Genomic DNA, 13,829 nt, shown 5'->3' with positions numbered 1-13,829 from the left:
CATCTTCTCACCGTCCAGGTAATCTGAAACCAGCCATGGATTGCGGCAAAGAAATCTGGGATCCCGAGAGCTAGGGTTCATCTGATGTGGGCGCCAGGGACATTTCAGTCATTCACTTTCTAGTGTAAACTTGGAAATGGGCCCAAATCGGATAAAAAAGGGTAAGTTATCAATGTGCCAGCATAGATGTGTGTGGCAAAAGATCAAATCTCGCCATAAAAGGGTAACCACACTAAACTCGTTCCGGCTTTGGACGGCAGGGAGGATAGCGATGGCCAGAACCGGAGAAGACGAAGTAGCTTCTCCTCCTCCTCCTCCTCCTCCTCCTCCTCTAGATACACGAGTAAGTGATACAATCATCCTCTACCTTATCCTCCCTCGTATGTGTTTCCATTCAATAGATCGATTTGGATTCCCTTTCTCCATTAACCTATGGTTTGCCCGACCCCCTCCCCCTTCGATCCCCTCGCGCCGCAACCCTAGGGCAGTGTCAGGGGGATCAGATCCCAGCGCCGTTAGCCCCACGACCCATAGCGAAAGATCGTACCGCCGCTGCCGCCAGCGTTGGCCGCGGTGGTGTGCGGCGCCCGGTGCCAAGGCGTTGAGGCAAGAAGAGGCAGTGGCAACCTGTCGAGATGGCTGGGGCACCTCGGGCTGGGGGCTTCGCGCTGCGGCTAGGGCGGCTCCCTGGCCGTGCGGCGACAACCGATGACCCGATGGCTGGTGGTGCTGGCGATGGTGGGCATGGCGGTGACCGTGGATCTGGATCCCACCCAGATCCGTCGTCGATTCTTCACGTGGATGGTTGGTGGCGTGATGAGGGCTCCGGTGAAGGGATGGAGGATCTCTGCCGGAGTATCGACAACGGCATCGGTTCCAGCCAGCCGCGAGACTGGGACAACGCGGCTTTTGGTGAAAACCGCGCTTCACTGCGGTCTTGGCGGACGATGGCGGCGTCTTTGACATCGTTTCCATCTTGAGGCATCGTCGTTGCAGGTCATGTCAACTCGATCGGGAGGTCATGGGGGAAACCCTAAATCTGGAACCGGATCAGGTGATGATGGCGTCTTCGGTGTCGTTCTCCCTCCCGGGGGCATCATTTTGTAGTAAGTGCTGGCTGGGGAGGACAAGAGGAGGAGCGGTGTTACTTCAACTGCAAGGCCGGCGACGGATCCTGGCGGCATGGCGCCGCAGAGTCTCGATGACGGGCGCGTGTGGATGGATACGTGCATGATGGTGGTGTTGTCTGATGCCTTGGTGGCATTGACGGCATGCCTGGCAAGGTCAGTGCGTCAGTACCTCCTCTGGAGATGGATCGGCGAAAGACGGCGGCGGCTGGCTTTGAGAGTGTGGCAGACCGGTGTGTGACCCAGTCCCGGCATTGTGGCTTGGCTAGGGCATCCAGCTTTAGATGAGGCTTTGTGCGATGTATATTTGCTATTCGGCTCGGACATTTGGCATTCCTTCATCAAGTGGATAGGAGTAGCGACAGGTGTTTCTAAGATGGTGACTTTACTTTTATTGATGTATTACTTTGTGAGGTCTTTGTGAATAATAATAAAATGGCTGATGCATCATCCAGACGCAGAGGCCAAGAGTATTTCCTCGTTTTCTAAAAAAAATTAACCTATGGTTTCTTAATACGTGCAATAGCCCATGGAAGAGGCGGCGGTGGTCAAGATGGGTAGGTCTGAGCATCACGACGACGCAGCTCGCCACCATCATTTAGGATGCAGGACCTTCCTACGGTAACTTCCATTCCACCAGGCTATTTTGTTTTTCTCTCCATAAATTACATAAAGGGAAATTGAATATTTACTAATGTGTTTTTTTATATTACTTCATGCTATTTTCCAAGTGATATGAAAGTTTGGGGCATCTTGCATAACTTGTTTTATGTGCGATTGCATATCAAATTGCTATAATAGATCATCAAACAAAACATGTTTGCATCTGCGTATATTTCTCTTTCAAATATATGCACATTTAGCTCATTATGCCAATCAGTGGCTGTTAGTTCTAGTCAATATGCCTAAAAATTGATACTTTCTTGTCACAGGAAGTTCAAGCTATTATAATTTCACTGCTGCCACTGAAAGAGGTCGTTAGGTCACGCGTTGTTTCCACAAGTTGGAGAAGGGTCTGGAGATTCCACTGCAATCTTTGTTTTGATGGCCTCGCTACTCTGGATTGGGACACAAATGACGAGTTCAAGGGTACTACCAAAATAAGAAAAGAAAAGTTCATTGAGACTATAAATTGGGTTATTCAACAACATAGTGGGATAGGAATCAATAAGTTCAGCATCAGGTGTGGACTACACAAAGAGGACTCTGATAATCTTGACAAGTGGATTGAGTTTGCCGCTACAATAATGTTACCCCCAGTGTCTATTTATCTATTCTTGTTTTTTACCTCATGGTTATAGAAGAATGGGCTCTAATGCCATTCATTTTGTCTTCGCAAATTTGCAGTTGCAGAAGCTGACACCAAGGCCAGACCACAAGTTTATACATTTGAGGCATATGAGTTGTAAATTAACTGTCATTTACCATAACCTACCAAATTGCGACAATGGTGTTCTTCAACTGGCCCACTGTTTGGATGTTGCACCCCGACTGGAGACTCTGCACTTGGATGTGAGTGCCATTTTATTCGTGTAGTTAGATAAATAGATAGACCTCTAGTATATTTATGCATGCTTGTATCCATTATTCTTAGGGAAAGATCTGCACTTGGATTGTTTCTGACCGACTGGCTGCTAACTTCCAGATGCAGATGAAGTATGTACACAACAATGTCTGGGTGCATGATGATTTGGTGGAGGAGGAAGGCCCCCATATGCGCCGCCATGACCACCTTAAGACCGTCTACATCAGTGGGTTCCGGTGCTACACGGCTCAGACTAAGCTTGCGAGTTGTATCCTGGAAAATGCTTGTGTTCTTGAGCATATGAGAATACAGCCATGGGTCTCGACCAGGATATGGCCTTGTGCTATCCTGTTGAATATGGACGTCAGAGGTTTCATGTAGCCTGAGCTACAAAGAAACTTTGTGTATCTTCCACCCAGATGCAATAAACTTTGCTTAAAGCCTCCTCAGTGCATTGGCATCACTAGAAAGGCGACCATGGAGGAGGAGGGTTAAGGCTGCGCATTAAGGAGAGGAGAGGAGAGATATTAATACTAGCTCGTGGATGTAAGTTTTACATCACATGTATGCGTGTGTGATCAGATGTGACATAAAACGATAGAATTCATGCAGAAACTGGGGCTTAGAACAATCATGTCTTAGGTCTGGTGTAATAATTTGCCCTCCTTGCGCGCCCAACCTTCTTCTTCCTCTAAGCTTTCTTGGCAGGGAGCTCGCCGCGGCGGTCAAGATGCCAGTGTCCTGCCACCAGTGCAGTGTAAAATTCAGACAAATTCAATACTTATTCAGACAAATTCAGTAAAGTGCTTAAATGAAGAAAAAATTCATTACACTGCCTAAATGCTTCAGACACTGCAGTGCAGTGCCAAATGCAGTCCAAGCACAAGTGGAAGTTTCTTATCAAGCAGTTAATTAGCTCACCATATGACTAGAAGTTAGCTTCCAGTGCTTAGACTCACTTTTGCTACTAACAACTCTGTCACGTGCACATGACAACCTTAGAAGCGTCTTCCTACAACGGTGCAAAACAGCACCAGACAAAGAATTGGACCTACGGGAGCTCAAATTGAAGAAATTTCCAAATAATGTAACTCAACCCTAGGAGCGGAAATATCGCACGAAATACTCCACCTCCATGCAGCCCATGTGTCGCTTATGTCGATGTTGTCGTCCGTGCAGAAACTGACACCAAGGCCATACCACATGTTTATACATTTGAGGCATATGACTAGTCAATTAACTGTCATGTCTCTTAACCTACCAAATTCCGACAACGACGTTCTTCAACTGGCCCGCTGTTTGGACGTTGCACCCCAACTGGAGATGCTGCACTTGGATGTGAGTGCCATTTTATTCGTATAGTTAGATAAATAAAAAGGCATCTAGTATAATTTTCTTCCGGGGAATGTTTAGTTATTTATATATGCATATGCTTGCACCCATTATTCTTAGGGAAATATCTGCACTTGGATTGTTTCTGACCGACTGGCTGCTAAGTTCCAAATGATGATGAAGTATTCACGCAACATGGTTTGGGTGCACGATGATTTGGTGGAGGAGGAAGGCCTCCATATGCGCCGCCACGACCACCTTAAGACTGTCAACATCAGCGGGTTCCGGTGCTACACGGCTCAGACTAAGCTGGCGTGTTGTATCCTGGAAAATGCTTGTGTTCTTGAGCACATGAGAATACCGCCATGGGTCTCGACCAGGATATGGTGTTATTTTATCCTATCGAATATGGGCGTCAGAGGAAGATTTTTACCAGAGGTTCACGAATGGGCACAGATAACCTCAGAGCGCTTCGGTAAGACGATCACCGTCTTAGATGACCCTTCAGAGTGATCATCCGATCATCCATGCCTCTTCAAACTTATTATGAGAGGTTATTTTGTCTGTCTCTGACATAGTAGCGTAAAAGCTTGAATGGAATTGTAGATCTCTTTATATTCATATACCATTTCCTAGTGCGCGCCTCGGTCGTCTCCGCCCAGCAAAACGGCATGAAGAGCAACAAGGAGGCTGCCGACATGTCGAAGGGGATGTGCCGGGCGGTGCGGCCGAGCAAGGCGCCGCTGCTGGACTGCGTGATCACGGAGGTGAACGCGCACCGGAACCAGAGCGCCGCCGTGAGAGCGAGGAAGATGCTCAAGCGGTACGTGTTCAGGTCGTGGAAGATGCTGACGCTGCTTGCCACGGTGGTGCTGCTGCTCATGACGGCGCTGCAGACCTTCTGCACCGTGTACGACTGCAAGCGCTGGTTCGGCGGCCGCATACCGCAGCTGACGGCCGGCGGAGGAGGGCAGTAGCTAAGCTAACTCGCTTCTTCCCTTTCCTACGTACAGAGTTCCGTGACAAATGTCAATCATTTTTTACATTTCCACCATGCATATCCCGTGCTACTATTAGGAGCATCTCCAACAAACACCCAACGCATGGGGCGTTAAATTTTTTTTTAAGCACCGAAATAACCTTTTTATGCGTAACAGGACGCTTGCTCCAACAGCCGCTGCAAAATATGGCGTGGCGCTATAGCTCCAGCAAGCGTGCTAATTTTACACAGCGCACGCCCAGCACAAACAACCTTTCGCACGAAAATAGAACCAAAAGATCAAAAACACAAAAATAAATCAACAGTAAATAGTGTAATTATTATTACAACTCAAACAAATAGGTTTTATTCCAATACAACAAATAGTTCAACAATAAAACATCAAACATACAACAACAAATTACTTTTGTCGCCCATTCCATGCCCACCACTTCTCGATTAGATCCTTCTGAAAATCATCATGCGTTTCGGCAAGTCGAATGGCATTATATGAAGCAATAAATCGGACCACATTTGCAGCCCTCCTCCGCACTCGCACGGGACGTCCCAATAACTCATACTGATAGTAGTCTAAATCTTGCCCACGCTCATTCTCGACGATCATGTTATGCATGATCACACAAGCGTTCATGATGTACCAAAGGATCTTTTGATCCCAAAATCTAGCCGGTCCTCTCACAATAGCAAATTAGGCTTGCAAAATCCCGAAAGCTCTCTCCACATCTTTCCTAGCCGCCGTCTAAGCATTGTGGAAATAAAGGTTTTTCTTACCTTTCGATTTTTTCAACGGCTTCACAAATGTTTGCCACTTTGGGTAGATGTCATCTGCAAGATAGTAGCCATAGTTGTATGTATGGTCATTTGCTACAAACTCCACCGGTGTAGTTTCACCATTTGTAATCTTATTCATGAGTGGTGGCCATTAAGAACGATGATGTCATTCAAAGATCCAGACATTCTAAAAAAAGCATGCCAAATCCAAGTCTCCTGATCGGCCACTGCTTCAAGGATTACAGTGGAACCTTTTTTTCTGGCTGTGGAATTGTCCATGCCATGTCTTAGGATAGTTCTTCTAACTCCAATGCATGCAATCTATTAAGCCAAGCACACATGGGAACCCACGAGCTTTGTTCATCCCCAAAAACCTTGCGGTGTCTTCAATATCTAGAGCTCTCAAATATTCCGAACCAAACACTTGCACAATTCCGACTGCGTAGCGCTTGACACAAATGATGGCTTGACTCTCACCCATGGCCAGTAGTCACCAACTAGATCCGCCGGACTACCATATGCCAACATATGCAAAGCGGCTGTCACCTTTTGAAAGGTGCTATGGCCGAGTTCTCCGGCGGCATTCCTCCTTTGCTGAAAAAACCGATCATGGCTCGCCAGCTTCTTTGCAATGCGTTTGAACAACTCGATGCTCGTCCTAAAACGGCGCCGAAAGTAGGGCTCGGGGTATGTGGCATTTTCCGCAAAATAGTGCCTCATAAATTTGTTGTCGGCATCGATCTTATCCTTCCAAAAAAATTTACGATCCATAACCGAACCACCATGCTTCGGCTTTTTATTGAAATGGATAGCTAGGATCATTGCAGGGTCCTCCTCCTCTGGAATATCAAATTCTTCGTAGGAAGAATCATAGGACGAACTCATCTACAATATTGAATTTAAACTAGTTTATAAAACTACAAACAACATGTACCAAATTCATCTACAAAATATAAAGTTGAAGCAATACATTACCTTGCAAGTTAACTCTAGTGGTGCCAATATGTCAACTTTTTATCTTTTTTCAGACTGTTTGTGTTTAGTTGTGTGCATCCTATCTATATATGCAGAGGCCGGGTGTTGCTCATCATGATTCGTATCCTTTTGATGCTATGTCATGAGTTAATAAAAACACTCTTTATTGAAAAAGCTCATTTCTAATGGGAAATCAAATCAGTGACACCGCGGAGTTGTCCCAAAACAATAACTCCACCGGTCTTCATAATGTCTAAAGAAGAAGAGGTAATCAAAGCCCTGAATTTGCAAATGCAAGAAGCACCATGTTTACAATGAATTCTTTGGTTGAGCTGCTAGCTCACCTGCGCAGCCGCCTTGCCGTGGGCTAAGGCTACTGCTGCTGCTACCGTGTGAAAGGACCAGGCATCAAAATGACCCGTGTTTGTAAGGCACGAGTAAAAGTTCAAAAAAAGATGAGTTGAAGGATCAAACTCACGACCTCAAAGACCCAACCATATGCTACCAGCCACTCGAACAAACATGTCGTACTAACCAATGGCCAGCACAAATATTTAAAAGCATACTACAGTGTCAGATTCAAACATTTTTTTATTTTTTGCTTTGTTGAACTTTTCAAATAATAATAATTATTATGAATTGCCGAATATTCTTGGAAACATGAATAATTTTGAATTCCTGAACAATTTTCAAAAATGCATCATTTTTTAAAAATTCCATAATTTTTTGGCAAAACACGAACAAAACTTGAAACAGGAACATTTTTTAAAATTCACAAACATTTTTTTGAAATCATGAAACATTTACAAAAAACGTGAACATTTTTTGAATTTGTGAACAATTTTTTAAAACAGAAACATGTTTTGAATATTCAGAATTTTAGAAAATTTGTAATTTTTAAACACGAACATTATTTGAATTTGTGAATATTTTACTAAAACAGCAACAGTTTTAACAATTTTAGAAAACACAAACAATTTTTGAAATAATGGGGACATTTCTTCAATTTAAGAAATTCAGGATCCTTTTCCAGCTTGCTCACATACCAATCCATCCATCCTTCGCCCGACTTAACCTATCCTCTTTCATGTAGCTTACTACATGTAGTTTCGCACATGTATATAAATTTGTACGACTGTATATAAAGGTGGAATGTGGGGCTATTTAAAATATTTTTCCATGAATATGTGAACATTTCACTAAAACAAGAATATTTTTGAATTTGGAACATTTTAAAGATGCAAGTTTTTGTGAATCTTGAACAATTTTGGAAGACAGATCTTTTTTGAAAATATGGGGAAAATAAATTTTGAATTTTTATGGGATAGTAACAAAAATTTAAAATTTCGTACTTTTTTCAAAACAGGAACAAAATTTTGGAATTCTGAACATTTTTTGAAAATCTGAACAAATACTGAAATTCTTAACATTTTTTGAAAATTTTGAATTTATGGAAAAATAAAAATAAGGGATAAAAGAAAAATAAATAGGAAAGAAAATAAGAAAGGAACAGAAAAAGAAAAATACGTAGCTCCGACTATTTTCCGCCACATAATGCAAATAGGGTTTTCCCAGTTGCGTGGGCTGGAAAAATAAGTGGGCTTGCTTCGCTGGGCAGCATGCGCCCCAGGTACTTTCCAATACCTTAATGGCGCAATCTTTTTTCCTTTTAAGTTATTCCTTTTTACAATGATTTTTAGCTATTCTATTGGATGGTAATAAGCAAAACTAATATCACTTCATACGGAGACTTGTGTGTGTGGTTCACATTGATTGTTTGAATATTGGCATGGTCGACGACTAGTGAACAATAATCATTTGGATATCCATGATCAAGAGGCGTTGCATTCACATACATATGCAAGTTAGATATGTATTAATATAAGAAGATCAAAAATTAGCGTCAACATATTTGGTAATACAGAGAGCATTAATACGAGGATATCTGAAATGAGGATCAACATATTTGTGCATAGATAAACATTAATCCTAGTCGTGCTGCATTCGTAGACTTATCTAGTAGATGTATTACTGCCATGATATCGAAAGTGGGAACCGATGGGCGTATGTAGTAAACGTATTAATAGAAGGAGATCCAACATGAGCATCAACATATGTACATATCTATGCATAGAGTCGGACATTAATCATTTGGATATCCACCGCCAAACTGCATACTACATTTATGAAGTCCCACTGTAAAAAAATCATTAATATCATTTGGATATCCATGATCAAGAGTTCTCGCGTCGATGTACCTATACAAAGTTAGATGTGCATTAATATAAGAAGATCACAAATTAGCATCAATATTTGTGAATCGAGAGAGCATTAATACGAGGATATCCAAAATGAAGATCAACATATTTGTGCACAAATAAACATGAATCATTTGGTTACATATGGCATGGTTGTGTTGTATTCATGGACCTATCTAGTGGATATATTACTACCATGATATCTAAAGTGGGCGTCGATGTATTTATGAACAACCAATACATATATGCATACATTGAACATCAATCCTTTTTTATATCCACGATCAAGCTATGTTACATTAATGGGCCTACGTAGAAAACATATTAATACAAGGAGATCGGAAATGAGCATCAACATATGTACATATTTTTGCATGGAGTGGACATTAATCATTTGTATATCCACCACCAAACTGCATATACATTTATGAAGTCCCATTGTATAAACTTTATAAATACTTATGCATATCACCTTGGGCCATCCAACCATCCATTCATGTCTCCCTTTAACATCGTTTCATAAACAATTGTCCCCAACACTCTCTGTTTCAATACAATTCAAGGCTTCTAGTTGAGCTTGCAGCAATGGCAATAGCATGGACGACCACCATCATCTTCTCCGCCATAATCATCATGCTCTTTTCCTCGGCCACCATTGCACAGACCAACAACGACATTGGTGGCAAGCCCAAGAGGACCCATTTCATTGTTGAAGCATGCAAAAATGCTTCAATCAACTCCTCTGAATACCGTCACATCACCGAAGAATTCTGCGTCTCGACCCTCCGGCAGGACAAGCGGAGTGATGAGGCAAAGGACCTTCATGACCTGGCCCTTGTTGGTGTAGACATTTTGAAGGGACATATCATTGCCGCAAGTGGCAAGGTCAAAGAAATGTTGCACAGTGCAAGAATGGCACATCAACAGCACACCGCCTCAGTTTGTGCGAGCTGGACTATGAAGCCGCGGTAACCAGCCTCAACGTCTGCAACGCCATGCTCAAGGACTACCACGGGCCCAAAGGTGGTGAAAAAGATGGACCGCCATCCTTTTATTTACCCGACTGTGTGGGTGAGGCATCCGGCCTTATCAGCTACTGTGAGCATGAGCTTCTCGATATGCCTGGGCAGGAGCCGTTGTACAAAGAAAATATTGAGCTCGGCAAGCTGGGCGACCTCAATGTTGCCTTGATGGCACCATATTGGGATTTGACCCAAAATTAGTATTTACCTTTAGAGTAATAACAATAATAATGTTGTTGTGATATCCATTTTACTTTCTTCTTGCCTTATTATGATAGTTTCTATATGCGTGCACAGTGTGAAGATGTCCCATCGATGTCCACTCTCTAGACGCGCTCATTGTACATGTACACGTTTCCACATGGCACCTACCATGACATGGCAGACATGATGACATGGATGCCAAGTAGGATCTGACGTGGCCCCATTAGAATGGGTAGTTTAGATGGGCCGAGCCCATTAAATTTTGGCCATTTAGCTCAATATATTGGGGCCATCTCAAAAGCTAGTTTAGATGGGACAAGCTGTAGGATCGAAAGTATGTGTAGAGGGGGGTGATTTGACTACTTGACGAAATAAAAACATATCATTTTTCAATTTTAGTTATGGGCAAGTTTTAGCAATTCTACCAAGTCACGTACACCCTACACATGCAAGTCTAAGAGTTGAGCAGCGAAATGTAAAGACTTTGCATGTGTAAGTAAAGGGAAGATTGCAGATTTCATACGTAATGAAGACACGATGATTTTTGGCATGGTTCCGATAGGTGGTGCTATCATACGTCCATGTTGATGGAGACTTCAACCCACAGAGGGTAATGGCTGCGTGAGCCCATGGAGGGCTCCACCCATGAAGGGTCCACGAAGAAGCAACCTTGCCTATTTCACCATGGCTTATTGATGACCCACAAGTATAGGGGATCTATCATAGTCCTTTCTATAAGTAAGAGTGTCGAACCCAACGAGGAGCAGAAGGAAATGATAAGCGGTTTCCAGCAAGGTATTCTCTGCAAGTACTGAAACAAGTGGTAACAGATAGTTTTGTGATAGGATAATTTGTAACGAGCAACAAGTAACAAAAGTAAATAAAGTGCAGCAAGGTGGCCCAATCCTTTTTGTAGAAAAGGACAAGCCTGGACAAACTCTTATATAGAGAAAAGTGCTCCCGAGGACACATGGGAATATCGTCAACCTAGTTTTCATCACGCTCATATGATTCGCGTTCGGTACTTAATTTGGTATGTGGGTGGACCGGTGCTTGGGCGCTGCCCTTACTTGGACAAGAATCCCACTTATGATTAACCTCTATTGCAAGCATCCGCAACTACAACAAAAGTATTAAGGTAAACCTAACCATAGCATGAAACATATGGATCCAAATCAGCCCCTTACGAAGCAACGCATAAACTAGGGTTTAAGCTTCTGTCACTCTAGCAACCCATCATATATTTATTACTTCCCAATGCCTTCCTCTAGGCCCAAATAATGGTGAAGTGTCATGTAGTCGACGTTCACATAACACCACTAGAGGAGAGACAACATACATCTCATCAAAATATCGAACGAATACCAAATTCACATGACTACTAATAGCAAGACTTCTCCCATGTCCTCAGGAACAAACGTAACTACTCACAAAGCATATTCATGTTCATAATCAGAGGGGTATTAACATGCATATAGGATCTGAACATATGATCTTCCACCAAATAAACCAACTAGCATCAACTACAAGGAGTAATTAACACTACGAGCAACCTACTAGTACCAATCCCAGACTTGGAGACAAGAATTGGATACAAGAGATGAACTTGGGTTTTGAGAGGAGATGATGCTGATGAAGATGTTGATGGAGATTGCCCTCTCCCGACGAGAGGAGCGTTGGTGATGACGATGGCGATGATTTCCCCCTCCCGGAGGGAATTTTCCCTGGCAGAACAGCTCTGCCGGAGCCCTAGATTGGTTCCGCCAAGGTTCCGCCTCGTGGTGGCGGAGTTTCGTCCGAGAAGATGGCTTCTGGCTTTTTTTCTCATCGAAAGACTTCATATAATAGAAGATGTCCACCGGAGGGCCACCAGGGGGCCCACGAGGTAGGGGCTGCGCCCCCACCCTCGTGGGCAGGGTGTGGCCCCCCTAGTAAACTTATTGTGCTCGGTATTTTTTATATATTCTAAAAACATCTTCCATGAAGTTTCAGGACTTTTGGAGCTGTGCAGCATAGGTCTCTAATATTTGCTCCTTTTCCAGCCTAGAATCCTAGCTGCCGGCATTCTCCCTCTTTATGTAAACCTTATAAAATAAGAGAGAATAGGCATAAGTATTGTGACATAATGTGTAATAACATCCCATAATGCAATAAATATCGATATAAAAGCATGATGCAAAATGGACGTATTAACTCCCCCAAGCTTAGACCTTGCTTGTCCTCAAGCGAAAGCCGAAATTGAAAAATATGTCCACATGTTTAGAGATAGAGGTGTCGATAAAAATAAAATACGGACATGAGGGCATCATGATCATTCTTAGAACAGCAACTTATATAATTCTTGTCATATGATCTCTTATGCTAGAGTAATAATTCAATCACAATTTCAAGTATGAATCGTAAACTTCACTGAAAACTAACAAACTATAATCTCAGTCATTGGAGCAATTGCAATTTATCATAACATAGGAAAGAGTCAATATATAAGAGCTTTTCAGCAAGTCCACATACTCAACTATCATATAGTCTTTCACAATTGCTGACACTCACGCAATACTTATGGATATGGAGTTTTAATCGGACACAGAGAAAGATAGGGACTTATAATTTGGGACATTTACATCTATGTCCCTAATTTGCGCTCACTCTTAGATTTACCCCTAATTTCCAAGCCTGCTCAAATTTGCCCCTCCGCCGTTAGGTGCACTTACAGAAATGCTCTTCTGTATTGTTACCGTCTGGTCAAAGCAGGTCAAAGTCGGTCAAAGGGCTTTGACCGCCCTGAAAAAAATAGCAAAAAAAATCTAAAAAATCTGAAAATTTGTGGGGATCAAAGATACCCAGGCTCGCAAGGTGCATGCAAAATTTCGTGCTGTTTGGACATTCCAGGAGCTCGTGTCAAAGGGAAAATAATAAATATATAAGCTTGTGAACAGTAAATTCAAAAAAATATGAAATTGGTTGGCATCAAAGAGGCTCGGGTCTGCAAGCTGCGTGCAAATTTTTGTTTTGTTTGGACATTGGAGGGGCTTGTGGAGAAAAATACAAAATTTGGCTCGGGAAAAAACTTGGGAAAAATGACTATTTTGTTTTTTCCTGCTATAGCTCCTCGCATGTCATTTGATCACCAAAACTTTCAAGCACCTTGTGCACCCAAGTCTCTTTGATGCCAAAAAATTTCATATTTTTTTGAATTTTCTTGCTATTTTATTTCGAATTTATTGTTCACACATTAACTGTTTTTCCTCGTCACGAGGTCCTGGAATGTCCAAATAGCACAAAATTTTGCACACACCTTGCGCACATGAGTATCTTCGATCTCAAATTTTTATTAGATTTTTGAGAAATTTTTTGCTATTTTTTCAGGACGGTCAAAGCTGTTTGACCAGACGGTAACGGCGCAGAAGGACATTTCTGTAAGGGCACCTAACGGCGGAGGGGCAAATTTGAGCAGGCTTTTGAATTAGGGGTATATCTAATTAGGTGGTTCGAGTTAGGGACAGAAATGGAAATGGCCCTTATAATTTTGCCTCCCAATGTTTTACCTCAAGGGTAATGTCAACAATAATAGTTCATGAAAACTCACATCCAATTAGCCATATATACCAGGATCTT

The 13,829-nt window shown here is 42.6% G+C and overlaps 1 protein-coding gene across 1 annotated transcript; it reads left to right on the top strand.

Annotated features, from left to right (window-relative positions):
• Nucleotides 1–3,813: 3,813 nt before the first annotated feature.
• On the top strand, nucleotides 3,814–4,497 carry LOC119334028. Its single transcript, XM_037606703.1, has 2 exons — nucleotides 3,814–3,996; nucleotides 4,168–4,497. The coding sequence occupies exons 1-2, from the start codon at nucleotides 3,814–3,816 to the stop codon at nucleotides 4,495–4,497; spliced, it is 513 nt and encodes a 170-aa protein (XP_037462600.1).
• Nucleotides 4,498–13,829: the final 9,332 nt, after the last annotated feature.

Source organism: Triticum dicoccoides, chromosome 7A, assembly GCF_002162155.2.
Source record: "Triticum dicoccoides isolate Atlit2015 ecotype Zavitan chromosome 7A, WEW_v2.0, whole genome shotgun sequence".
In the NCBI taxonomy this organism is placed as follows: Eukaryota; Viridiplantae; Streptophyta; class Magnoliopsida; order Poales; family Poaceae; genus Triticum; species Triticum dicoccoides.
The sequence above is the reverse complement of the archived record's forward strand: the minus strand, read 5'-3'. Positions and strand labels throughout refer to the sequence as shown.